Source organism: Pteropus vampyrus, unplaced genomic scaffold (genome assembly GCF_000151845.1).
Source record: "Pteropus vampyrus isolate Shadow unplaced genomic scaffold, Pvam_2.0 Scaffold302, whole genome shotgun sequence".
Classification (NCBI taxonomy): domain Eukaryota; kingdom Metazoa; phylum Chordata; class Mammalia; order Chiroptera; family Pteropodidae; genus Pteropus; species Pteropus vampyrus.
Genome location: NW_011889083.1, coordinates 1,087,208 through 1,113,890, shown reverse-complemented (window position 1 = coordinate 1,113,890; position 26,683 = coordinate 1,087,208). Strand labels below are relative to the sequence as shown.

The window sequence follows — 26,683 nt, the reverse complement described above, 5'->3', positions numbered from 1 at the left end:
CAAATAAATCAAGGCGTGTCATGAATTCTAATTTATATTACATGTAAGTATTAGCTTCTCCTTGATTTTGGTAACCAGTTGTCTTAATTTTTATTGTTATTGTAAGTTTTTATCTTTATGGAAAATTTTGAGAAGCACTCAGATGCTTTGATTTGGGGGTGGGTAGCAAAGTACTTCTTTGCACCTGGAATATGGGACATGCAGTTGGAAGATGCTTGAGAGACATTTAATCTCCTCTAAAACAAAATAATCCCAAGAAATATAGCATTTTTCTTTTTCTATAAGAATAAACAAATTATAAATAATGTAAATTTTTCATAAAAATTGAGTTTGCAGGACCTCTTTGCTACTACTGTTAGAAGATGATAGAACTTCATTTCTGTACATTTATCTATAATTCTAATTTATATTATTTCAGAATAGCCACCCCCATCCTTCTTTGATGCCTCTACCTACCTGCCTCTTAATCCTGCTCCCCATCTCCGTGTCTGTAAATTAATACATAGTTTTGATGATCTCTGAGATTCTTTTTGGCTGATACTGTATGATTTGGATTTTCCTGTGTGGAAATCTCAATGAGAATGTCTTAGGAAAGCTTCTTACTAAACTTGGTCTGCTGTTACTACGTACTTTTGTTTTCACTGGTCTTTATTAGGTACCCACAGTTTTGTTAGGTGAAGTTCAGAACAATGAAAAGGCATAAACCCTGCTTCTAAGGATCTTGCGATCACCAAGGGATATTGGGAAGGAAGGAAAACAGGGTTATGTTGGCTTTAGTGGCGGAAATTGTCCACCTGAATGGCATATCTCGAAGATTGGTAGGGTTATTCCATATGGCTAGAAGGAAATGAAAAGCTTATTTGCTTTTCTCTCTCTCTTTTTTTTTTTTTTTTTGTCCTCTATATATTCTTATCACTTTCCCCATATAAAATAAATGATGAGAGTTGATCCTGTTTATAGTATTGGGCTTAGGGCATGGGAACCTTCACCTTATTTTTTTCCTCCTTGAATTGAACATGAAATTCTGATACTACAGGGCAAAGGAGAGACCAGGTTTTATGAAGACTGCATATCTTGTGAATCTTAAGTAGAGCTCTTCAATTATTAGAGGCTCAACTTTTTCTCACTTTTCTAGTCAGTGTTAGGATAAAGAAAGCAGCTTTGGGAGATAAGAATCTTAATTCAGCAGATAGAAAGTTTGGAAGAGGATGTTGGACAATGGCTTTGAAAATATTTATTTTTGTCATATGCTTATTTCTGTAATATAATACATTTGTTTTAAAAAATTTAGAAAATATTAGTTATAGCTCACAATAGTGATTTTTATTTGCTATCTTCTGTGAGGGTCACAGCAACTCTGTGATTTTGGTCCTGTTATCACTAACATTCTATAGATGAAGAAACTGAAGCCTAAGAAGGTTACTATTTTGGTGTTTATTCTTTTGATTTCCCCTCCTCCCCCACATATGTATATAATAAATTACTTCCTTAAAATTTGGATCATGAAAGCAGGTTTTATAACCTATTTTTTTTTCACCTAATAAGTTGTTTCGAGAACATTTCTTTTTGTTAGTCTTTGAAAATAGGTTTTAATGTATGTGCAATAGTTAATCTTGTGAAATTTATTTAACCCAGGGTTTCTCAACCTTGACGTTATTGGCATTTTTGGCCAGAGTTTTTTGTTTTGGGAGATCATCTTCTACGTTGTGGATGTTTAGCAGCATCCCTGGCCTCTACCTACAGTTGCCAATAGCACCTTCTCCTCCCACTCATTATGACAACAGTAATGTATCCAGACATTGCCAAATAAATGTCCTGGGGGGACAAAATCATCTCCAGTTGCAGACTACTTATTTAACCATGTGCATTTTATGCTTTTAAAAATAATATTTGGATATGAATTTTCTGTCTGTATGAAAAAGTAGACCCATGTCCTTTAGATTACATTTTTTAGCTCCTATTTTCTGCTACTTTTTTGAGTTAATTTATGTGTAAGTAATAGCGATATTGCTTGAAAGCAAAAAATTTAATATTATTTGCATTCGTGTAAGAATGTAATTGGTTATCTGTCACCAGTCTGATGGAAAGGCATCCTGGGAGCTTTGATCACAATTATTTTATTGTAGATGAATTTCAGTATCTCCATGTCACTTTCTTAAAGTTTGGTCTTTGAGGCAGCTATAATACCTTGTGTTATTAATGGACACCTAGAACTTAACTCTCTTGGCTTGTTCATGTCCTTTTCTTGATATGTTTTGACATTTTAAAAAGATATGTATAAAGCTGTCTTTTCTACCAGATAGTCATCTTTTTGTGTAAACAAAATTATCTTTCTGTAATAGAACAGTTGCCTACAATAATTAATAGTTCAACTTAACCTTTTAAGGAAGTGGCATTCATTTGGCGGACTGTACACAGCTAATTAAAGTCATCATTAGTCCTTGATTAATTTTGAATCTTACATGTAGGGTCTTTTTGTACAGTTTTTTCTCATCATAGATCTACCCTTTATGGAAAAGTTCAAGATTGATATAACATGTTCAGCGATGTCCTATATTGTCCATGTACATTTAATGATACCATTATAGTTTCAAATAAGTGTTTATTTATATATTAGTTGTACAATAAAATGTTTTTGATTATGTCACCTTCGTTGGTAAAACTGTGTTGTAGTGAATAGATAGAGCTGTTGCTTAAAATTTTGTTAGTTATGTTTTTGAGACTCAAATTAGATGTTTTAATTGATTTACAATATATGATTCATTTATGCTTAAAAAATGTCTGTTTGTATTTGACACCAATTGTTATGTTTTATTTTTCTGTTCTCCCTCTCTCTTCTCTAAAAGATGATCAAAAAAATATTTTAGTCTATCATGGGCTTCGTATGAAGTGATTATTTGTAAAGAGAATTTTTTTAAAAGCAAATTTTCTAAAATTAAAATGTTCTAATATTAAATTTTGATAGTTTTTTTTTTTTTAGATTTTAAATTTATAAGATTTAATGCCAACTATGAAGATTTTAGTTTTCCTTAAGTCAATTTAAATTCTGGAGAATTTAATGTTTAATTTAATGTTCTAGAGAAAGAAAGACTTTGTTTTATATATTTATACCTATGTTGGTTATGGAATCGACTGTTAATAAAAAGCAAATTGATAATCAACGTGTGGAAGCTGCATTTTTAAGAATTTTCTTTTTGACAATGTTAGTGTTCCCTAGTGTATCTAGCTTTAAAATATTGGATATTTATTAAAAGGATTTATCCCTAGTTAGATGTAGTTAATGGTATGACACCAACTAAACCATTTTATTAAAATTCCTAGAGGTTCATCTGAAGTCTTTCTCATAGGTGAAGCTGGATGAGATAAATGCCATCTCCATAGAGTGTTGTTGTGAATTGTCTAGAAGTGCTCAACTGGTGGTATTTTCCACTAGTTTTAACTTAGACTTTATAAGATATCTCACTTCTCCCCTTCAGTCTATCTAGTATCATTTTATTTTGTAAAACAAAACAAGACAAAACGGTATTTTAATAAATTGTATCCAGAAATAAAATTTTAAGTTCTATATTAATAACAATAGAAAATGTAATGACCTTTCTGTTAACTTCTAGAATTCATGTAACACACTTTTTTTAAAAAAGTAAGATCCAAGTCTTCATTTGGTCTATAACAATGGTATATAAAATGTACTGATGTGTGAAAGATATGGATAAAGTTAAAACAGCATGAAAAGTTGGTTATAAACACCAAGAAGTTTCTTGTATACAAATTTGAAACTATCAGGTAAAAAATGCATATTTCTTATTGGTATACAACTCTAAGTTAGGTGACAGGACTCCATGCAAATTTACACTATGATGTTTAGTAACAAAATAATAGTTTTTAATTGGCTTATATTTTATCCCAAAAGTAATTTTTTTACTTTGAAGTTCAAAACTCAGTAAGAATGACTGATATGAAATTTATTTTCATATAGTGTTCTGGAATCCTATATGATGGCTGAAAGGACTCGTCTTGAATTAGAAGTGCTGTACACTTAGTGAACATCCATGTTAGCTGAGGAATTGATTCTTAGTAAAGGAAAACTGCAAATTTTTCTTGCATGGGTAAATGTCACTCTGTTCATATCTTTGCTTAGCTGCAAGTCAGGACTTGTACTATTCAACTAGGTTGTCATAGAAACGCAGTTAACTGTCAACTAAGACTGTTGATGATTTTATTTGTAGGTTTGCAAGATTATTAAAATTTAACAAAAATTATTGATTTACTTTTTATTAACATGGAAATTCAAACCATATGGAAGCTTTTTTTCTGTTTAAATTTTTTAAAGAGTGAAACTCATTATTAAATCTGCTTGATTTTTTTTAATGTTTTTTATTTAAAATGTGATATATAGTCTGTAGCAGTAGAATAACCTCTGTGAAATATATTTTTGAATCACTTTCCATTTTCTTTGTTTACAGCAAGCAGAAAAAAACCTTATAAATTCACCCTTAGCTTGCTTTTAACTTAACATAAAAGATACCTGTCAGAAAATCATGAAATGCTACATCAAGTGCCTAATATTGGAGTTTTCATTTTATTTATGATTTTTGAAGCCTGGCACAAATGCTTCAGTGAACTGTGTTGTGAAAGTATTTATTTTTGTATGTTTATTTGAGAGGAATTACTTAGTTTTCACTTATACATAAGACAGGCAAACCTTATTTACAGTAACTTTATCTAATGGTCCGTGGATGAGTGCTTTTATGCAAAATAATCTAGAGGCTAGAATTAACTTTTCACGTTGGATGCACATTTGATGTCCAGACCTGAGCAACATGTGGTATCTTATAAAGACTACCATTCAGAATTCAGTTTGTATTTAATGCATTTATTTCAGAATGTACACATCATCTTTGCATTTAATGTTAACTTTGTAATGATTTCTATTTCTTGCTTGTAGTTGCATAAGTAAAAGTGTTTATTTGTTGCCTTTTGTGATTTTCCTGTTTCTTGGTTCTTTAGACTTGGTTAATTAGCTACCTTATGTTTTAACAACAGGTCACTTTGGATTGGGTTGATTATCATGAGTTATCTTTTTAAAGAATTATAGATCCTTTAGGTAACTACTTATACTTCCATTTGTTGCTATTAATTATTGAAGGTATTCTTGGAAAGTTAATAGTAGGCACATGGCCTTTGATTTTAATACTCTGTTACTAAATAAACAACTACTGGCTTGTATATACTTGGAAAAGAGAATTTGATAGCTCTTCATATGCATAGAATATCGATTTTTTAAAAAAATGTTTATTGCTCTTAAAATTTAATTATTTTAAATTATTAAAAATTTTATTGTTCTTGTAGCTAGTCTGCATGATGGCCCCCAGTGATCCTCACCTCCTGTTATTCCTGCCCTTGTGTCATCCCATCCCACACTGAATCATGGCTGACCTGTATGATCAATAGATTATTACAGAAGTGTCCTTGTGCAATTTTTTTTTTTTTTTTTTTTTTAGGCAAGGCAACCCTTGGTTGACCTCACAGATTGCAAGGACCTTGTCAGTTTACAATCCCTTATTTTTTATTTTTTACACCGATAGCACTTGGTCTTCCTTGGTGGTCTCCCATCCAAGTACTAACCAGGCCCGACCCTGCTTAGCTTCTGAGATCAGATGAGATCAGGCTTGTTCAGAGTGACATGGCCCATAGACCAGTGCGCAACTTCTGAGGCTAGGTCATGAGGCTAGGCTTCCAGTTTGCTTTCTCTTGGATCACTCACTCTGGGGAATTTACCTTTCATGTCCTGAGAACACTCAGGCAGCCCTATGGAGATGTCCATGAGGCAAGGAACTGAAGCCTCCTTCCAGCAGCCAGCACCAACTTGCCAACCATTTGAGTGAGCCATCATGGAAGCAGATACTCTAACTGCATTCAAGCCTTCAGATCATTGCAGCCTCGGTTGACATCTTGCCTGCAATCGTATGAGAGACCTTGAATCTGGTCACCCCTCTAAGCTACTCCTATATTGGTTACCCATGGAACTCTGTAAAATAATATGTATTTCTTATTTTTTAAGTCAGTAAATTTTGGTGTAATATGTTATGCAGCAAGTAGATAACTAATGTACCTGCCAAAAAACACATTTTTGAACCTTTTCTATTGATCACATAGTTCATATTATTTGTAGACATAAAAATTGTAGAGGCTTCTGTTGTGACTTGTAGCATCATTTTCATTGGAAATTGGGTAGTGTGTTACTCCAGGCATTGACTTGAGAGCATTCATAACTGAATTTGAATTTTGGCTTTGTGTGTGTGTCTTGATGAAATTACTTAAAATTTCTGATCATCAGTGTTTACTGAAAATTTGTAAAATGGAATAAATATATTTAACTCTCCATAGTTTATTTTCCTTCTACCAGGATGAAATGAGATAATTTGAAATTAAGCCTAGGACAGACAGAATGTTTGATATGTCTTTTCTTTTCCATTTATGCACAAATTAGCCTCTTTCCATGTGCAGATGCAGTTCTATGCCCCAGAAGTAAAGACTTTTGTATGCATTTGAGTTTTCAGTCTCTGCCTGGTATGTCCTGTCAGTGTTATAGTCTTCAGTAGGCCCAGCACTTTTTACTCTACAAGTTATTTTTCTTTGACTTAATTTTCTTTCTACTATGATATGCTTAGGTGTAATTTTCTTCATATTTGTCCTGCAACCCATTGGGGTTGCAGAGCTGCTTGAATTTCTGGGTTAATGTTTTATGTTTTAATAAATTCTCAGTTGTTACTTCTTTTAAATATTGTTGCTCCTGCCTTTTTGTTTTCCTTATTCTTCTGGGACTGTAATTAAAAGTATGGTAGGCCTTCGTACTGTGTTCCACATATCTCACACATTCTTTTCTTGTATTTTTTTTAATCTATTTTTCTCATCTAGGTTTCTCTTTGGATATATTTTGACCTGTTTTCCATCTCACTATTCCTGTCTTCAGTTTTGCTAATCATCTGTTTATCTATTTTTTCTCTTGTCCTTTTTTTTTTTTTTTTTTTGGAACATAGTAGTCATTGTTATATTGAAACTCTTTTCTGATAACTGCAATATCTAGGTCATCCATAGGTTCTGGTTTTTCTTTTTTTTTTTCCTCTTTGATTTTTAGTCATTTGGTTCTGTCTTTTGGCATACCTAGTAATTTTTTGTTGAATCCTCAATATTATAAGTGAAAATTGTAGAGCACCCAGTAGTGTTCTTTCTCCAAGGAGAAGTTTTCTTTCTCCAAATGTCACTCATTCCTTTACTGGATATCCAGTCGTGTTGAGCTGAGTCAAAGCTAGATTGACGTTTTGGTAAGCAATTCGTTGTGACCCCTGTGAACCAGGAGTTCCAATTGAGAGTCTGTACTATTCATCAGGACCTCATTTGCTGATGGCTCCTGAACATTAATTCGTATTTCCTCAGCATATCAAGGCAGCTGGTTTGTTTGTATTTTTGAGACTTTCTATTTAGAAGTTTAGCCTCAAACATCATGTGGCTTTGCAAATTGACAGTTTTCTTATGGGTAAAAATGACTGCCTCACTCTTCCACTGGGATCTTAGCCTCTCAACTCTTCGGTTTTGTCACCCTATCGCCACAAGTAGCAAAAGGTTTGCTGCTTTCCCTACCCTCAGCAGAGCCGTCTTCCCAGGTGTTCAGCCTCTTATCCTGCACCCAAAATTCGTGAATACCTCCAGGAAGAATGGCTGTAGAATGCCAGCTCACCTTTCCATGTTTTCTCCACCACCTTGGAATCTTGGTCTTTCTAGTTCAGGTTGCCTCAGCAGCCCTTTAATTGATGCCTTAGACTGATATTGCTATATATTTCATTAAGCCTTTCTAGTTATTATGTGTGGAGGCATTGATGTGCCTCAAGCTACTCGAATACTAGCTGGAAGGTGAAGATTGTATTATATTTGAAGGAGATGTCCATGAGCAGATTATTTTTGTGAACTTCTATTTTGACCAGCTTTATTGATCACAATTATTGGTATATGCACTTTTTTTTTTTTTTGGTTTTCCATTACATTGATACAGTAAAATCTTTTTTGAATCATTATAATTTCTATAACTAAATTTGATTTATTAGTTCATGGCCGTTATAGTCAATATAGATTCCTAATTTTATAACTATGAAGAGTAAGGATAACTTATGATTCTGTATCAACGATGAGGTTAAACATATAAAGTTAGTAATAATACATATAAAACGATTAAAACATTTTTAATGCATAAGCAGGTATATTTATATGAGACTAAACAATTCATTTTCTAACAAATTAAGTAATGATTGTTCATGGATTAGTTACTTAAATATTAAAATATTTTTATCTGAAGGGGAAATATACAATTTGTTTTATATAAAATTTCCAATTTTATTTTACTTTGATTTAATTTTTTCCAATTGAAATGAGATATTCTCAAATCTGACAAAAATATGTGTACTCTTAAAATATAAAATTCATGTCATTTAGAGGTTTATTGTATTCCTGTCTTACTGCTGTGGATGTTTTATGACCATGAGGTCATACAAGTATTTTGCCCACTCACCTTTTATTGGCATATGTCTACATGGTGGGCCAGACAGTTTGCATTTAAGATGCCCGAAGTTGATTACTGTTAACAGTAAGTATGTATTATCCTGTGTCCAAGTTTTGAATTTATTCTACCAGTGCAGTTGTAGCCACTGATAAACCTAGTTGGAAAAGTGAAACATTGAAGATCTTAACCATTAGTTATAGTTGTAGTTATTGACAATCATCAAGAGGACCATCTTTGGGTTCCCTTTAAGAAATGTGTTTTGAGTCTTTGACAATTTAAGTTAAATTCATGACTGCTGTCATTTTCTTTAATTTTTGTACAGGAAGAAGAGAGTGAAGAGGAGCCCAAACTGAAGTATGAAAGACTTTCCAATGGGGTAACTGAAATACTTCAGAAGGATGCAGCTAGCTGCATGACAGTCCATGACAAAGTAAGGTAGCCCTATTGCAGATTCTTCTGTAAGTCATTTCTGTTGTAAGTTTATCCTATGGAGTCTTGCTGCTTTTAGTGGTGTATTTTTTTTTTTTTTTTTTACAGTAATTGTGTCTTCCTCCCTTCTTCCTCACCAACAAAAAAATCAAAATGACAACCAAAAATATTATATATATATTTGTATTTGTACACATATATGGAGCACAGTGCAAGGGTGCATCAAGTAGAATTTAGATGATGGTGGATATGAAAGATTTACAGGAAGTGGTCTTTGGAAACAGTATCACTTTACTCAAATCGTAAGTAGTAGAGTGGAAAAGTGTTAAGATTATAAACAATGCTTTCATAAGGGTAGAAATTACATTGTAGGTATTAAGAATCATTAGAAAGGCCTCATATTATTACTTATATATTATATGAATGAATTAATATATTCCAGTCTAGGTCTTTGCTGTCACAAAGCCCCCACTAACTTTCTGAGTCTGGGCTAAGTACTATACAGCACCCTTAGCCCATTCTTGAACTAAAACAAAATGTGTCATAATCCGACTATAGGAAGCCAAGCAGCTTCAACTAGTGCCCTGTTCTTCCCTGTGAACCCTATGAGTGAATCTTTGTCCCTCCACAAAAGACAGACTCCACAGCTCTGATCCGTCTCCTGGCTTTATTCTGTGTTACCAGCAGTGTTGCCTCATCTTTCTTCCTCATCAGATTTCATTCCATTGTAAACTGATTCCTGTACTTGTTCAACATGTTACAGGAATAATTGCTGACTCTTGTTTTACCAGAAACCCTCTCCTTTGAGATGCTTGCCTTTTGGCTGCACCACTATCTACCCCTACCTGTTGCTGCTATCTATCTCCCAACTTCCTTGTCATCTTGTTTCACTGAAGAATGGCCTTGCAGTTCTTCAACCTGATTTATTTATTTATTTATCTATTTATCTATTTATTTTTATAAATTTATTTTTACCCCTTCTTTAATTCCCCCACCCCCACTTCCACCCCTGACCTATGGATGTTGCTGTTTCCCCTTAAGAACCAGATCTCTGAAGGCAAGGTGTCTCCTTTCACACGCTTGCGGTGTGCACCCAGGGCCTGGCATCCTTGGCATACTGGGGGGGCCTGGCGCACCCAGGGTATGGTTCATGGCTCCACGTGGGGCACGAACCCAGTACCTTCAGCGTGTAAAGCAGATGTGCTAATCACTACACTATGGAGCCACCCGTCTTCAACCTAATTTAATTCCACTCTGCCCTGTTTCATCTCCCCATTATTAAGAACATACTCTGGATGGTGTCAGTACCTGGAACTTGAGGATCTTTCAGTGCACTCTCTGTTGACTCCTTTTCTTCTTCAAATTTTGTGTTTATTTTTCTACTAATCCTGTTCTCTGACTTTACGGGGCCCTGATCGCTAATCCATTCTTTTTAAAAAAATTTTCTAACTCCATTAAATGGTAAACTATTCTAACTTTACCAGCATCTTCAGTTCTGTTACACCCCTGTCCTTTGTTATGTCCCTAGCCACTAAAATTGTTTTTATTTCTTCTTCATTAGCTTCTTTAGCCCTCAATCCCCCTTCTCAACCACTATCCCTTTCCTTTCAGAGGATGCTGTTATTTCTATTTAATTAAGAAAATTTTAAAAAAAGGAAAAATTGAAACTATCAGGCATGATCAGCCTCAGTTCCCGACCCCTTTACCCTTTCCCAACTCATCCGAATCCATGCCTATACTGACCTACAGGAGATTTCTTCCTCTTGTTCAAGGGCCCTTTTGTTCACCACCTCATTTCATCCCTTCTCTTCTTATGATACATACTATGTCAATGAACAGATCTAACTCTAGCCTCACGTAACCACTAATATACTTTCTGTCTCTAGGATTTGCCTATTTTAGATATTTCATATAAATGGAATCGTATGTTGTTTGGTCTCTTGTGTCTGGCTTCTTTCACATGGCATAATGTTTTTGAGATTTCTTGTATCAGTATTTCGTTCCTTTTTATTGCTGAATAGTATTCCATTTTATGAATATACCATATTTTTTCTATTCATTCACCAGTTGATGGATATTTTTCTGTTTTTAAAACTGTGGATCTCACTTTCTGAAAACATCTTCATCATTACATCCATCTGTTATTATTTTCTTGATCATTTCTGTTACTCCCGCTGCTTCTTTCGCTTTCTTTTACTTCTACCTTTCCCTTACATGTTGATTTTCCCAAGATCTGGTCCATTGTCCACATTCCTTCTAAATTTGTACTTTTTGATTTTAAATTTCATGACCTCCGTGACCACCTACATTGCCCCTTCCCAGAATAGTGTTATTTATCCAGGTGCCTCCTAAACATCTCTACCTTTTGTTCTGTTTTTACCTGAAACTCAGCATGTCCATAATGTACTCATCTTCTTTTCTCTGTAACCTTGCATTTTTTTTTTTTTTTCTCTTTCTCATTTGGTGGCATCACCATCTCCTTTGTCTCATGTGACTCCTCCTACCCAGTCATTCCCTAAGTCTTGGTGATTTTCTTACCACCCCTACCCTAGCTTAGGCCCTCATCTTCTGCCTGTACTCACATGCCTCTAATTTTTCTACTTAAAACCCATCTGTCACCTGGTTGCCAGAATTATCTGTCAAAAATACAGATTTTAAGATCCTTGTATGATTTCATAATCTACTAATAAAATCAAAGTTCCTTAATGTGGTATGTAAGGCCCTCTATAAGGGCCTTGCCCCCTCGTAATTGGCCTTATTTCTTACTACTTTCTGCCACAGATGAGGCGTTCTGATGACAATGCTTGGCTCCTTTTACTCATAACATTTCTTCTGCCTGGATTCCACTCCCTGTCACCTGCTTGAATCCACTCCCATCCTGAGCCCTTCTCTTTTAGTTCAGGCATGCTTCATTTCTTCCTGGAACTAATGCAGGCACTGCAAACCAATCTGTTTTCCTTCATATTTGCTTTCATTCTAGTCCATTCCTAACAGTTGTTTCTGCTAAAATAATCTTCCAGAAACTTGAATCTGATTGTGTAATCCTCCTTCTTAGAACTTTTTATTGACTTCCTGATGTCTTCATGATTTAGACACACATACTCTTCCCTTTATTTTCCTACCTTTCATTTCTCCATCAATATTCAAATGCCTCCTATTAACCAACCTTAACTGCCCCATCACCTGTCTCCTCCCCTGGGCATGAACTGGATACTCTTGCCATATAAAGCTACTTGTAATTTCTTGACTTTGTTCTGCTTCTTTTTTTAAAACTGCATAACTTTGAGCAAGTTGTATTCACTCAGCCTAAAATGGTCTTTACTACAAGCCTGCCCCATCTGCCTCAGTTTCTAGTGTCTGACTCCTTCTTCAAAGTCCAATGTTCAGCGTAGCTAACACCATAGGGTTTTAGAGATATTCCATTCTAGGCGTACTCTTTAAATGTAATAATAATCAGGTTTTTATATCTGTCTTCATTAAACTACCACCTTTTAAAATCATGCTTGCTAACTGTCTGTGCTTACTATAGATTAGATTAGATAAATTATTACTGTTCCCTTATTACTATGTTGTGTGTTGAATAACCATTAAATGGGTGAAATGGAGAACAATCTAAACCAACTTGGCCAAGGAGCCTGACAGTCGGAACTGTAATCTGTGCTAACTTTTAGAAATGCACTCTTAATCTGAGGCCCATGTTTTTATTTATGAGATTTCTGGTACAATGGAGAATATTTTAACTCTTAATTCTAACCCTAACTCTGCCACTTATTGCCTGTTTCCAGGGAAGTCACATCAACTCCTGGACTTATTTCTTCACATGTAATTGAAGGCACTTCCTGCTCTAATACTTTGAATACTATAAAAAGCTATGTGAAACATAGATGTTATACAGCTGACCACATTTGAAATGTGCTGCTGCTTTTTTCTTCTGTGGTGTCCAAAGGATTGCTTATCACTTTTACTTGTTTATATACAGAAAGCCCAATCATTCAAAGTAAAAGCAGTTATGCTATAGAGTGGTTCAGAAAGACCGGATGCCCAATCTGATAGTTTATAAAAAGGAGTCAAGTTTCTGTAATTAAACATGAAGGTGCTAATTAAATTACATTTATTCTTTGCCTGTCCTGGATTTTAAGTGCTCTCGGCTTAAAAAAAAAAAGTTAGTGGTTAAAAAGCCAAGGCTTTTAATGACTGGAAAGAGAGTCACGTTTAAAGGCTTTGTATTTACATTTGTGATTTATGGCCAGTTTTGCTTTTTTTATTTTAAGTAGTCAGAAGCATTAACAAATATAATTATGACTTACCAATAGTTTTGGTCGTTAAATAAATTTTTGAAGACCTATCTAATTGGTTTATCACATTTGCATTTTAAGAGTGCATAAACTTATTTCTAAAAGGGAACAGCAATAATTTATCTAATCTAAATGACTAAATGTTTTTGTAAATAAATGCTAAAGTCATAAAAACCACTTTTTTTTCAAAAATATTCTAAGGTAATTATAGTTTTAGGTTCAAACTGTAAAATCAAAATAATTATTGCATGTTTTCTTTCTGTCGTAAATATTAAATGTATTAAACCAATAATTTTGAAAAAATAAAAAAGGAAGTTAATGTTTGGATAAAGTACCGTGCGTAGAACCTTTAAAACTAATGAAATAAAGTATAATTGGAAGTTCAAGTACAGCCTTCACAGAGGTGTCAGAGAATGACCCAGTAATAAAGCATTTTAAGGGTCTAGTCCCCCTTAGTTTTCTAACAAACTGAAAACAGTATTTATGAGAAGAATCAATACCATTGAGTACTTGGGGTGCAGTGAGCTTTTAAGACTCATTCTGTTACCAAAGATAGCCTCAGAATGAAGTGGAGTATTGTTAGTAGTATGTGGTTTTCTTAATTTAAATATTGTTAGAGTGTCATTGTAGAGAAAAAATTACAATTATCTGAGTCCTCTATTTCTGATTAGAATGTTCTTTTGCTTTGGAGAAAACATCCTGATTTGTTCTAAATATTCAGACTAATTTCCCCCCAGAATTACCTCTTGCCCCTTCCCTTTCCAGGGCCCAGGCATCCTGTTTTCACCAGGCTTGCTGTCTGCCCTGGATGAGTAATCGGCATGGCACCTGGTGCATTCAGGCAGGCCTGTGCCGTGGAATCGTCATACCTAGTTATGTCTGCACACCTGATGTTTTATTAACCAGTATTGATTTTTTTTACCCAGGGGACTTTTTTCTTCTTGAAAAAAGGCAACCTTGCAAGAGTGAAAGGCATTGCAGGGGATGAATTTCTAATGAACCCCTTCTTTCCATTTTTGTTGCTCCTCTTTAATGTAGCTTCATATTTTAAGTGCCTGAATTGATATTTCATTTTAAGCAATTATATTTTGATAAATCTTTTTAAGTCATGACTTTCCGTAAGGTTATTTTTTAAAGATTGCGCTGCTTGAGTGAAATGCTTAGTAGTGCCTGTAAATTTGAGCATTTCATTTTAGATTGCAATGAAGCATGCTCACATACAGTGAAATACAGAGAATTTGGAACTATTTGAATAATGTGTAAAATAAATAAAAAAGAAGAAAAATCTCATGTCATTATTTCAGATAGTCCTAAAGTTTTTTCTGGTTTGTTTAGGGTTTGTTCAGAGAATTAAAGAAACAGTGGAAGTTATAAACTAATTTCGTACCATAAAATGAGTATGTAGCTCAGTAATTATTTTGTGACAGAAAAGGATATTTTTTTGCATTAGAATATCAACATTTACACTCCATATTATAAATTAACTTTTATAGAAACATTCTAGTTCTGAATTTTTTCTTCTCTTGTTATAACATGGATTTTCCTAAGAAATAATAAATACTTTGTTGTGTGTTTGTGTGTGCATATGTTGAACTTAAGTGATAGCACATATTTACACATTTGCCATAAATTAAGCTAGTTGCTTAATTGTTCCCTTCTGATTTTGAGTTCAGCTGCAGGTTGGTTGTGCTTTCATAGCTGCATTTTAATTTGCTGCCTCAGTCCATCAGGCATTGCGTACAGACCACATACACACCATTACTTGTCAGTAGATGAACGTCCTCATGAGTCATTCTGACAGCTGGCCTGCACTATCACAATAAAGTAGGTCCCATTCTGTTATTTCCCTGAAGCTGGTAACAGACTTTCTTCAAGGATTGCATATCTTCCAAGGCCTTGCAAATCACTTATGCATTAAGAATCTTGACTTTGAAAATGGTTTTATTACTAATTGTATGTTAATGTTACATTAATAAGCTGACCCGTCTTTTCTTCTTACAGTTTTTGGCACTGGGCACACATTATGGCAAGGTTTATTTACTTGATATCCAGGGGAACATCACTCAGAAGTTTGATGTAGTAAGTATATAGTTTAAAATAATGTATTAGCCAAATTTTATGTAAAAATTTGTACTTTATATTATTACGTTTAGCTATTTGTTTTAATAGCATAAAGGAAGGATCTTCATCAGTTAAATTGGTGAAAAAGTAACTCTGAACTTTATAGTATATGCTAAAAATTTTAAAGGTGAACCTTGTAAAGAAAGAGGTCTACATATATATATTAAGTATTTTGACTGGGTATCTTTTATATACGAACTCCATTTAAAAATGTTTTTTAAAATTTGTTTAATTGCAATTCTTTAGTTAATTATAGTCATCTACTTGGCTTTAAACTAAGTATTTTAAACTAAATATTTTAAGATACTCTTATACGTATTCTTTTAAAACTATAACTGTGGAATGTCTAAGTGAAATGTTAATAAAAGGAAAAAAATTAGTAGTGAATAATGGTGCTAATACACACAAAGGGATTTGTGGAGTATTTAAAGTGTGAACCCCTTCATCTGGTCACCAGTGTCAGTTTTAAGTACATGCCCCATCATCTTGTACAGATGGCACATGTAATTGAAAATCGATTAATCACCTTACTGGTTTAGTTTCTCTCTTCTAAATATATAAAGCTAATATTTTATGTGAATTATATTTATTGAAAGCGAAGATCAAGGCTTTTCAATTTTTTAATTGTGATTTGGAATCATTGAGGAGGAAGAAAATGTTGAATTCGAATCTCGATTTCGTGTTTAGGATGTACCTTACCTTGAAAGTATCAAGGGCATCCATGGTTGTGTAAGTGTGAACATTTGGAGTGGAAAAGTTGATCATTTTGGGAGGCAGATAATACTTTTTTTAAGAAAGTGTCAGCACTTGTCGAAAGATCCTTCATAAGGTATTGGTGTGGTTCATAAAGGAGACTAGAGTTTCTAAACCTGACACATTGTAGGTGAAAAGGAAGGGATTGCATCGTTTTGCTTAAAAGAAATGAAACCACTGAATGGTGACAGAAAAGGAATTATGTGCTTTAATCATACACATCAGGAAAATTGTGGGTTCTTGTTTGGCTTTAGTATCCCTTTCAGGCAAGAGGAATCTACTTTTGGCCCTCTCTCATCTACTTCCTGGACACTGAACTCTCGTCTTGATGACTTAAGTATTTGGTCTTTCAGTTGCTGTCCATTAAAATGTGGAGCTGGTACTGGGCAGAGCTCTTTTTTGTGGTGTTGCTCATCTCTCCTTACCTTAAAAAATTTTTTACCTAATTATTCTTTTAAATTTCCTGCTCCAGTTCAATGATTCTGTAACATTCTGCTTCTAAGTAAATCTTTCTCATATTGTGTAGCAATTTCAGTATTTAATTGCTAAGATTCACGGTGTATACAGTGCTTGTTCCATTGCCAAAAGACAAACCAAGAAAAATACTGTATGAGTTTATTCATGTGTTTGTTCTCTCATTAATTTATTTAGTCAGTTCTCGTGTCTACTCAGTATACCCCTTAGGTAAATCTTCTCTGATGTCACTTTTATGTCAAGTATATCTTACATCCTTCCTCGGGTAATTTATGGTATCATCCCTAAATTCGCCCACACCTTTTTTCAGTTGCCTACACTTTATTTTATTTCTGCCTATATGACATCTTTGAAAATTAAGTTCTCTATAGTTTTGCACTCTTTTTTTTTAGCAGGAGATGAAGATGGTTTGGTGCTATATTTATTTGTTCGTCTCACTCAAGATTTTGGTAGTCTGCTGTGGAAAAGTATTTTATGAGGCCCTGGCTTCTTCATGATCATTACCATATTAGGTAATTGACTTTCAGGTGACAAGTTTTAGATTGTCATTATTTTTTTGAAAGGAGCCTTAATCTTCAGCTTCTCATCTCTGATGTTTTTTCCTTTATTAATTTTTCTGTTTCTCATGTTGTAGTTGCTTTGTGGAGTTCTGTATTATTCTTCTTAAAAAGGTATTCTTTCAGTTCTAAAAACACTATTATGACTTGAATTTGCTGATTTTCTTTGAATGTATGTTTGCCATATTTAATCGAGAACTTTTTTCTTCATTATAAACACAGCGAGAGTAAAACAAGTATTAGGGAAAAAAAGAGTGAACAAATACTGCTGACTTTAGTTTTCACTTCTAGGTAAAAATATTTTAAAATAAAGTTAGATAAGATAATAATATCTTATATTTGCATAACATTTTTTTATTTCCCAAAAAGTATCTCTTCATCCCATTCCTGGCATTTGTAGTTTTGATTCTAGTAGTACAAATCATGAAGCCATAGTCCGAAATCCTCACCAGTAAAAAGGGTTTTGTTTGGCAGAGGGTGAGGACATTGAGGAATCTATTTTAAAAAGATTTCCCAGATGATTTTTAAAAAGACTGACCATACCAAGTGTTTGTGAGGATGTGGACAATGTAGAACTCTCGTATACTACTGGTGGAAATGTAAAACTTTGAAAAATAGTTTAGCAGTTTTGAAAACATTAAATATGCACCTACCATATAATCTAGCCATTCCACCCTTAGAAAAAGAAAGCATATGTTCATACAAAGACTTGTACGTGAATGTTTACATCAGTTTTATTTGTTATAGCCCCACAGTGGAAACAGTCTATATGTCCGTCTACAGATGAACAGATAAACAAAATGTGGTATATCTATACCATGGCATTCTAGTTATCAGTAAAAAAGAATGAACTTTTGATACATGCTATAACATAGATGGGTCTAAAATTTATCATGTTAAGTGACAGAAGCCAGACTGAAACGGCTATATATTGTGTGGTTGAATTTACATACCATTTAATAAAATGCAAACAAATCTATAGTGGCTGAAAGCAGATCATTGTTTGCCTGGAGATGGGCAAATGATGGCGTGGAAGGATTTTAAAGTGGTATGAGACTTTCAGGGCTGATAGGAATGTAGCAAAGTTTTCACAAGTGCATTACATGTCAGAACTTAGCAAATTTACTCTTTAAATATCTGCAGTTTATTGTTTGTTGGTTATATCTCAATAAGGCTGTTAAAAATAATTTAAAAAAGAGACAAGCTACAGAAAAAATAGAATAATGTGTTCTTGGAGGTCATGTCTACACCTCAGAATACTTAACATTATTTGTATGTTTGTAACTCCAAACTGTTGGATATTCTTCAAGTGCTTGACATTATAAATCTAGATTATCTAATTACTGGATTCTTTGGTTTTTCTTTAAGTTATCAAAAGGAAAAAATATCTGTCTTTTAAAAATTTCTTGTTTAATATTTTCCTTTTCTGACCAATGAAGTATGGTTGGAGAAAATACCAAAAGTTTAAGTTTCATGAGAGGTGAAAGAATTTTACCAATATTATCAATATCTTTTTTTCAGTTTGGTTCTGTATTGGTATAATATGGGATCTGTATTGTATATTTATTTGCAGGGAGCTCCACCTTTTGTAGAAATGATATAATGACTGAAAGTGGAATAACTGGATAGGTAAGGATTTGTTTTATAGGTTTCTCCGTAGCAGGTTTTGTGCTAAATATCTTGTTTGGCTACATCTGCCTAGTTAGCAGAAAGTCTATCCGAATTTTGGTAGATTTTCTAGAAGAGTTTCCTCTCAGAGGGAAGGAATTAAATGCCTTGTGAGGTAGTTTAGAAATGTAATTCCATTTTACTTTAGTGGGGAAAAAATGAATATCTTAGAGCGCATTGGTCTCTCAGTGACAGAAATTGAACTCAGCCAAGCTTAATCAACAGAAGTTCTTGTAAGTCAAGGTGAAGTGGGGCTTCAGGGCTCAAACAATGTCTTTGAGTCCCTATCTCTAGCATAGGCTCTTCATCAGGTGAGCATCATGGTTGGCCCACAGTCCAAGACTGATGTCACAGCACTGTAATCCTCACAGACGTGAAAGGATTCCTTCAGTAGCTCTGGCAAAAACCTGCCTGGAGAGACTTTGATGGGCCTGGTTGAGGTATTTACTTCTACCTGAAGCATTTGCTCTAGGTCGTTTGATAGGATACTCTGGCCAGGCTCAAATGAATGGGAATTAGGGGAAGGGGGGTGAGCATCACTCTAATCATAAAGAATCAGTTTCCTTAAAAAGCAGATCTATTACTGCCTGGATCTGTTCTGGAACCAACGTTCTAGTGCCCTGTACACTTAATGAATGATGCTAAATCTAGGCATAATACTGGGAAGGACATTCTCGGATGGGCTGGGGAATCTTGTGAGAGATTATTTCCTTTGGACAAATCCTTTGAGGTGATTGCTAGGTCAGACACTATGAACATGTTTAAGGTTTTGCTGCAGATTGCTGGATTTCACTGCCCTTTAGGGCAACTGAATTATATACCTACCTGCACTGTATGAAAATGTGACTATATTTAATCATCAGCATTGGCTGTTATCATTCAAATATTCTTTGCTACATAGATTTCTAGAAAATAAGATTTATTGATTTAGATTGTATTTTTCTGACTGCTAATGAGGCTGTTTACTCTTTTGAGAATTGTTAGTTTATATACTTTGTCAGTATGTATGTAAAGTTCTACATTGATCTGTAATTAAAGAGTTGATTGTTTACAAGCAAAAGTAACATTGATCAGGGTGGCTCATGTGATGGCTCAAAATCAAAAGTTATCAGCAAGACAAATTTCACACTTGCAATTAAATCTTTCTATTACTAAATGAAACTGATGATTTACTGATAATTTACTTTTAGGACAACATCCATTTTTATACTAAATACTTTAAATCTGAATGTTGTTGTTTTCGTTTGTTCACTTGTTTTGATTCGAGTTCAATAAAAGCTATAATAATAAGATGTTTGTAACAAATTTTAACACTGTATGTATTTTTGTTAAAATATTACTTCTGTAACGAACTCTTACAGATTGATAAGGAAAACACAAACAACCCAGAAAGAAACTGAGCAAACAATATGAACAAAAAATTCTCAGACAGAACTCAAAATGTCTCCAATAAGTAAAAAGATGCTCAATTTCTCTAGTAATCATGGAGTAATCAGGGAAGTGTGAAATTACTTCTCTGTAATTTCAACATTGAGACACCATTTCATACCCATCGGTTGGGCAAAACATTTGGAAGTCTGATCAATACCAGTTACCAGACAGTGGTAGGCCAGGGAATTGGCACTTTCCTCCAGTGACAGAGGACATATAGAATATCTTCTTGTTTGAAGAGTGACAAATGTCTTCTAGTCTACGGTTTATCTTTTAATTCCTCATTTATGGTATTTTCAGTTGTTCAGAAGTTTTTTATTTAAAGGCAGTAAATATATATCAGTCTTCTCACTTATGGTTTGTATTTTTTAGATATTCTTCTGTATTTCCTTTCAAAAGTTTTAAAGTTTTACTTTGTGCATTGAAGTCTTAATTCTTCCTCAAGAAGAAAATCCTCACTGTACTGTGAGGAGGAAGATTTATTCCTTGATATCATGATGGAGTCTGAAGTTCTTGCCTTGCCGGGAAAAGAATTGCACAAAATTTTGCAACCTCCTGAACCTACTAATTTCACATTTTCTTTTATTAGCCCCTTTGGGCCTTGTTTAGTTGCATTATTGGAAATCCAGCTACCCCAGAATGGAAGTAGAAAGAGAAGTGCTGATGGGATGGTTGGAGATGAAGACTGACAGGGCATTAATACCCATTTTAGGGTGCTTGGCCAGGTTCTGGAGTTGGTGGGTTGTGGTCTAGAGGCAGGAGTTGGGCAGTGTGGCGCTATGGCTATGAGCCAGGCGCAGGGTCAGACTTCTGGCTTCTAGCTCTTGCACCATGTTCATTAGGGCGAGTTACTTAACCTCTCTTTATACCTATTTTAAAATTTACTGGAGTGACATTGGTTAATAAAATTATATAGGTTTTGAGTATACAATTCTATAGTACATCTGTATATTGCATTATATGTACACAACCCAAAGTTAAATTTCTTTTTGTCACCATATATTTGACCCCCTTTACCTTTATCTATCCCTCGCCCCCTCCCCTCTAGTAACCACTAAACTGTTGTCAGTGTCCATGAGTCTCTGTCTTGTTCCTTTGTTGCTTTCAGATTTATATCCCATATATAAGTGAAATCATATGGCTCTTAACATTTTCTATCTGACTTAATTTCTCTTAGCATGATAATCTCAAGATATGTTGTCACAAATGGCAGTGTTTCCTTTTTTCTTATGGCTGAGTAATGTTCCATTGTATACATGTACCACACCTTTTTTATCCAATCATCTATTGAAGGACACTTCGGGTGTTTCCATATCTTGGCCACCGTGAATAACACTGCTATGAACATAAGGGTGCATGTATCTTTATGGCTAAATGTTTTCAAATTTGGGGGGTAAATACCCAGAAGAGGGGTCGCTGGGTCATATGGTGATTCTATTCTTAGTTTTTTGAGGAACCTCCATACTTTTTTCCATAGTAACTATACCAATTTACATTTCTACCAGCAGTGTTTAAAGGTTCCTTTTTCCCTACAACCTCTCCAACACTTGTTATTACTTGTCGTGTTCATAATAGCCATTCTTACATATGTGAGGTGATATCTTATTGTGGTTTCGATTTGCATTTCCCTAATAGCTAGTGAAGTTGAGCATCTTTTCATGTCTGTTGGCTATTTGTATGTCTTCTTGGGAAAAGTTTCTGTTCAAATCCTCTGCCCATTTTTTAATTGGATTGTTTGATTTTTTTGGTTGAGTTGTATGAATTCTTTTCACTATAAAATGTAGAACAGTCACACCTTTGATTGATATTATTTTGAGGATTATTTAAGATACACATGTGGAATATGTGGCAATAGGCTCAGTAAATGTCAACCATTATGAGGAATGGGATTAAGCCAAGAGTCCATTGGTAGGCATTTAGGACACTTCCTGAAAGAAACCGTTATTCATAAATTTATTGATATGGTTGGCTTTAACAGTGTTCAGTGTATATAGGACAGACAAACCTAGAAGTGGGGAGGGAAAGAGGCAGGAAGGAAGTAAAAGGAAAAAGAAGGGAAGAAGAAAGAGAAATTTCTTGACACACCCATTCTTACAGACTAATTTTGCTACTTGCTCCATCAGATCCTTTGTTCTTTTTGCGGAGTGGGTATCTTTTATCACATGGCAGAATTAAGTTTATTTCTTTGGTGTTTTAAGAACATGCTTATGTATGTAACTAGGCTCTGTGAAATGGTTCCCAGTGCAGGTCTAGTGAGTTGACTCCAGGAATTTCTTTTTAGTGTAGAGACATTGCGACTTGGTTTACAAGATGCTTCTTTTGAGACTGTTGAGAGATGACAATCTACTTGGAAAATGACTTAATGGGGAATTGATAAAGCAATGCTTTTACACTGGAGAGCATTAGAATTGTAGCAATATTTCTGTGGTGAAGGTACAGCTGAATTTGTGATGTTTTAAATGGTCTGTCTTCATCTTATGTCTGAAAAATAAGTTAAGCATTTTGTATTTGATTAATGACTCAGTTATTTAAAGAATCTGTATTGTTCTTTCTAGAAAAGAATTTTTTTTTCCAACTGTGGAAACACAAAGGCTTTACTTTATCAAATGTTTTTAGATAAATAGAATGCATTAGCATTGCTGCTGCAATTACTAAGTTAAAAATAAAGGTGAGAAAAAATAAGTAAGAATGTCTTTATTCCTGACAGATTTTTTTCTTTATCGTTAACTTGCTTATTGAGAAAGTTAGCATGGATATCTGTGGGCTCTGCTTAGATGTTCACATAAACGTGGATTTGACACCATGTTTGGCTTTCTTGAGCTGATTTTGTTTATGGAATTTATCTTCAGAGGTGTGGCATAGCAGGTGCTTAGGGCTTGGACAGTCTAAGGAGTAGCCCTCTAAGACTTGATTTTGAAGAATAGTAATATGTTTGTTATTCCTTTTCTTGTTTTATACTTTCTGTTGTATTTACTCTTATAGAAGACATTTATTATGCACTCTAGTAGGGCAGTGTTCTCTAGGGTAAAAAATTGTTTTCTGGAATTGTAGTGTTAGAACTCAGTAGGCTAGGAATCTTGGCAGCATGGCCACCTTATTCACTGTGTCCACCTTTTATCCTAATTCATTTGGGTATTAAAAGATCAGTGTTTATTTCTATGCTAAATCGTTATTTGAGATAGACAAGTTGCGTTGTATGATGCATGGCAGCGTCTTCGTAGTGAATTACCACAAGGACAGAAAGGACTGCATTGTACCTTCGCTGCTGAGTCTTGGCTCCCTAGGCTGACAGCACTAAACTGCTCTCAATAAGGTCCTGCCTTTTAATTAGACTATGTATCTTTCTTAAGTTCTTGTTTCTTTATCAATGGGGTCTAGTGGGTAAGATAAATTAAAGGTTTGTTTTGTTGTTGTTGTTGTTGTTGTTATTGTTTTCTTTGTTTTTGTTTTTTAGTCTAAATACTATAGCCAAGAAAAAGCAGATATTTGCCTAACCTCAAAGACTAGGCTTTTCTAGGCTCCTGATAAATTTCATCTCTCCAGAAGGCCCCATTCTCTTCTACTCTTCAGTGTTTACTTCTCTCTCTGTGGTATTTATATCCTCTATCATATGCCTCCATTATTCCCTGTATATCTCCTAGATTCTTCTCTTATCTCGTTCTTTTTTTTAACTCATTTTTTTTATATTGCCACCCCACCTTGTTCAGGTCTTTATTGAATCTCACCTGAGTTATTGCAGTGAAACCCAAGTGATCACCCCATCTCTTGTCTCTCCTAATCCATCCTTCACATAGCTGCCCAAGTAATCTTCCCAAAGGAGTGCTGAGATTTTGTTACTCCCCTGACTCAAAACACTCAAGTGCCTCCTTGATGCCTGTGGAATAAAACAGAGCTCTTCTCTGCATCCCTCAGGGCTTCTCGTCTGGGGCGGAGGGGCGGGGATAGTCATCTCCACATCGTGGTCTGCACTGTATACAGACTTCGTCCTTTTGCTCTTGTTGGAATGTGCTTTCTGGCTTTTGCCTATGGAAATGCCCAGTGTCCTGCCTTCTTTGTGAGACCTTCCTTGTGACCCTGTGCAGAATATGTATTTAATATTTATTCAGTGATTGCTTCTTATTCCCTCAGCAAACATTCTATAAGAATGCACAAGGAATATAAAGAATAATGAAACACAGCCGCTGTTCTCAGGTTGAATCAGTTGTGGAGCTAGTCATGTAAACAATGATCTGTAGTATAATGTGTTAAATTCTAAATTAGAAGTATTACCAAGTGTACACAGAACATCTTGAAGGTAGACCTTGTTTGTCCATTTTTTGTTTAATCCTTTTTTGTATTATGTAGGGCTTTTGGTAATACTAGTTGCTGCTCTTTTGTTAAAGGCATTTATTAGTCAGTTTTTTTTTCTGTACTATTCCCTTGCAATGCTCCAGTGACTGTGCTTTCTCTGGTAACTCTGCATTCCTTTTTCTATCACTCCTTCTTTTGTATTTTTGTTGGATCCATGCATAAGCAAAGAAAATACTGACTCAGTTTAACAAGAAATAATTTTTATCCTACTTCACACATTGTATTTCACCATTTCAAAAACTTAATTGTTTATCTTTTCAGATTATTTGTGTGTGGAACAAACATAAATTCTTTTAACAATGGTTTTCTAGTAAAACATTGTTTTACAATGACATCACAACCTAGCACAGTGTCTAGTAGCTGGCAAGTGCTCGGCGATTCTAATAGGTACTAGGAAGAGAAACTTTTCTGGCTTCTTATGCTGTTGCTCAGGCTGATGTACTTAGAAGTTCTATTGAAGTTTTCCTCACTCATCTGCCAAATTCAGTACTGTAGACAACCAACCGTTCAAGGCATTACAGGGATATGTCTCCAAAATGCCCACTCTGAACTCTCAAGCAAATGGGCATTGAAAGCCCTGGGGAGAATGAGCTCCAACTACAATTTGCTATTCATCCATCTCTCTTTTCTATATAGAACTGCAGGTTTGTAATCCCTGGAATATCACCATCTTAAAAATAAACTGTTTCAGTGATTTGCAAGCGTCATTAGGGCAACATTAACCATATTCACCATGTATATGTGGCATCCAGCACAGTGCCTGGCATGTGAATAAAAGAGAAAATGTGGACCAGAAGCCTGGTTTTGCCTTTTATTAAACGTGTTTTAATTGTACTTAGATTGTGAATAACCGTCTTGAGTACACGTCGTAAAAGCCAGCCTCCTACCTTTGTCTGCGGAGATGTGGCAGGCACAGGCAGAAGATCAAGTTTAACAAAAGGAAAACAGCTCTAGGAATCAGCAATATGCCAGCTTCTTAGGAGGCAATCCCTTCCAAATCCTCCCTGTGCTTTTAAAGGTTGTTAGGATTTAGAAAACGAACATCTATCTAATAAGCCTTCTGCAGGCTGAAAGGCTGTTCTGTGCCCCTGCCTCTGCTGAGGTAGTGCCGTCCTGGCAGGGCGCAGCAGTGGGATGAATGTCTGAGCCTTTCATCAGTCAGCTGTGCACGGGGGCTGTGGGTCTGGGGCTCCAGGCAGAGACAGCAGTCTAGGGTTCGAGGGGTTAGATGGTCCTTGTAAGTTTACAACATCTAAGTCACATCCAGAGTGCTCTTACAGGGGAGGTGGTTAAAAAATCTTGTTGAAGATATTTTTAAAAGTTAAAAAAAAGTACTTACGAATGTTGTAATGACTATCAGAGAGTGATAAATAAGCTTGCTTATAAATGTTGAAAATTTATAACCCAGGTGTTAACTTAAAACAATGATGGCACAATGAATGGACAAAATTGTTTTCTTTCCAAAGTAACTCTTCTTGAAAAGTTCTTTCCATTCTTCTCATTTCCAAATGATTTTTATTTCTTTTAGATTATTTCCAAAATATTAGTTAGAGTTAAAATCAAAGACATTTATTTTCCAATAGAGTAATTTTATTTTTTGGTCATTAGAATCGAAATTAAAATGGCTAATTAGAGATACTTAAATTTATTTTTTTCCCCCAAACTATATTTTTCTTGTGAAAGTTGTAGAATATTTATTAAGGCTTTCTGGAGATACATGTACGTAGTGTACTTTGTACCTTAATCATTTCGTATTTCTTCATGTTAATTTTGCAACATCAAGGGAAAGCTATGATGAACCATAAAGCTCCTTGAAGCACTACACCTGGTTTGAAATCACTATAAAGAGAATCATCAGCAGTTAAATGGGTAGTGATATTTGGGGAGTATTTTTGAGCTGTTATATTGGAAATATAACAGACATCACCTCAAATAACAGATGTGTAATTGTTTCATGTTATTAAAGTCATAATATTGGTATGCTCAATATTTTAACTAACATAAATTACTCAGATACTTTTCACTTAGAAATCAACTTTGCTTCTATAAAT

General features: G+C 34.6%; 1 protein-coding gene and 1 pseudogene across 3 annotated transcripts in view; one reads left to right on the top strand and one right to left on the bottom strand.

Annotated features, from left to right (window-relative positions):
- VPS41 (VPS41, HOPS complex subunit) overlaps window positions 1–26,683 on the top strand; it is a 166,988-nt gene that overhangs the window by 28,690 nt on the left and 111,615 nt on the right. For all 3 annotated transcript variants that reach the window (XM_011376692.2, XM_023521282.1, XM_011376693.2), the window contains exons 3-4: window positions 8,877–8,984; window positions 15,280–15,357. In XM_011376692.2, coding sequence (XP_011374994.1) covers window positions 8,877–8,984; window positions 15,280–15,357 — 186 coding nt within the window. The remainder of the gene's footprint in view (window positions 1–8,876; window positions 8,985–15,279; window positions 15,358–26,683) is intronic.
- LOC111730159 lies at window positions 5,577–5,696 on the bottom strand (annotated as a pseudogene).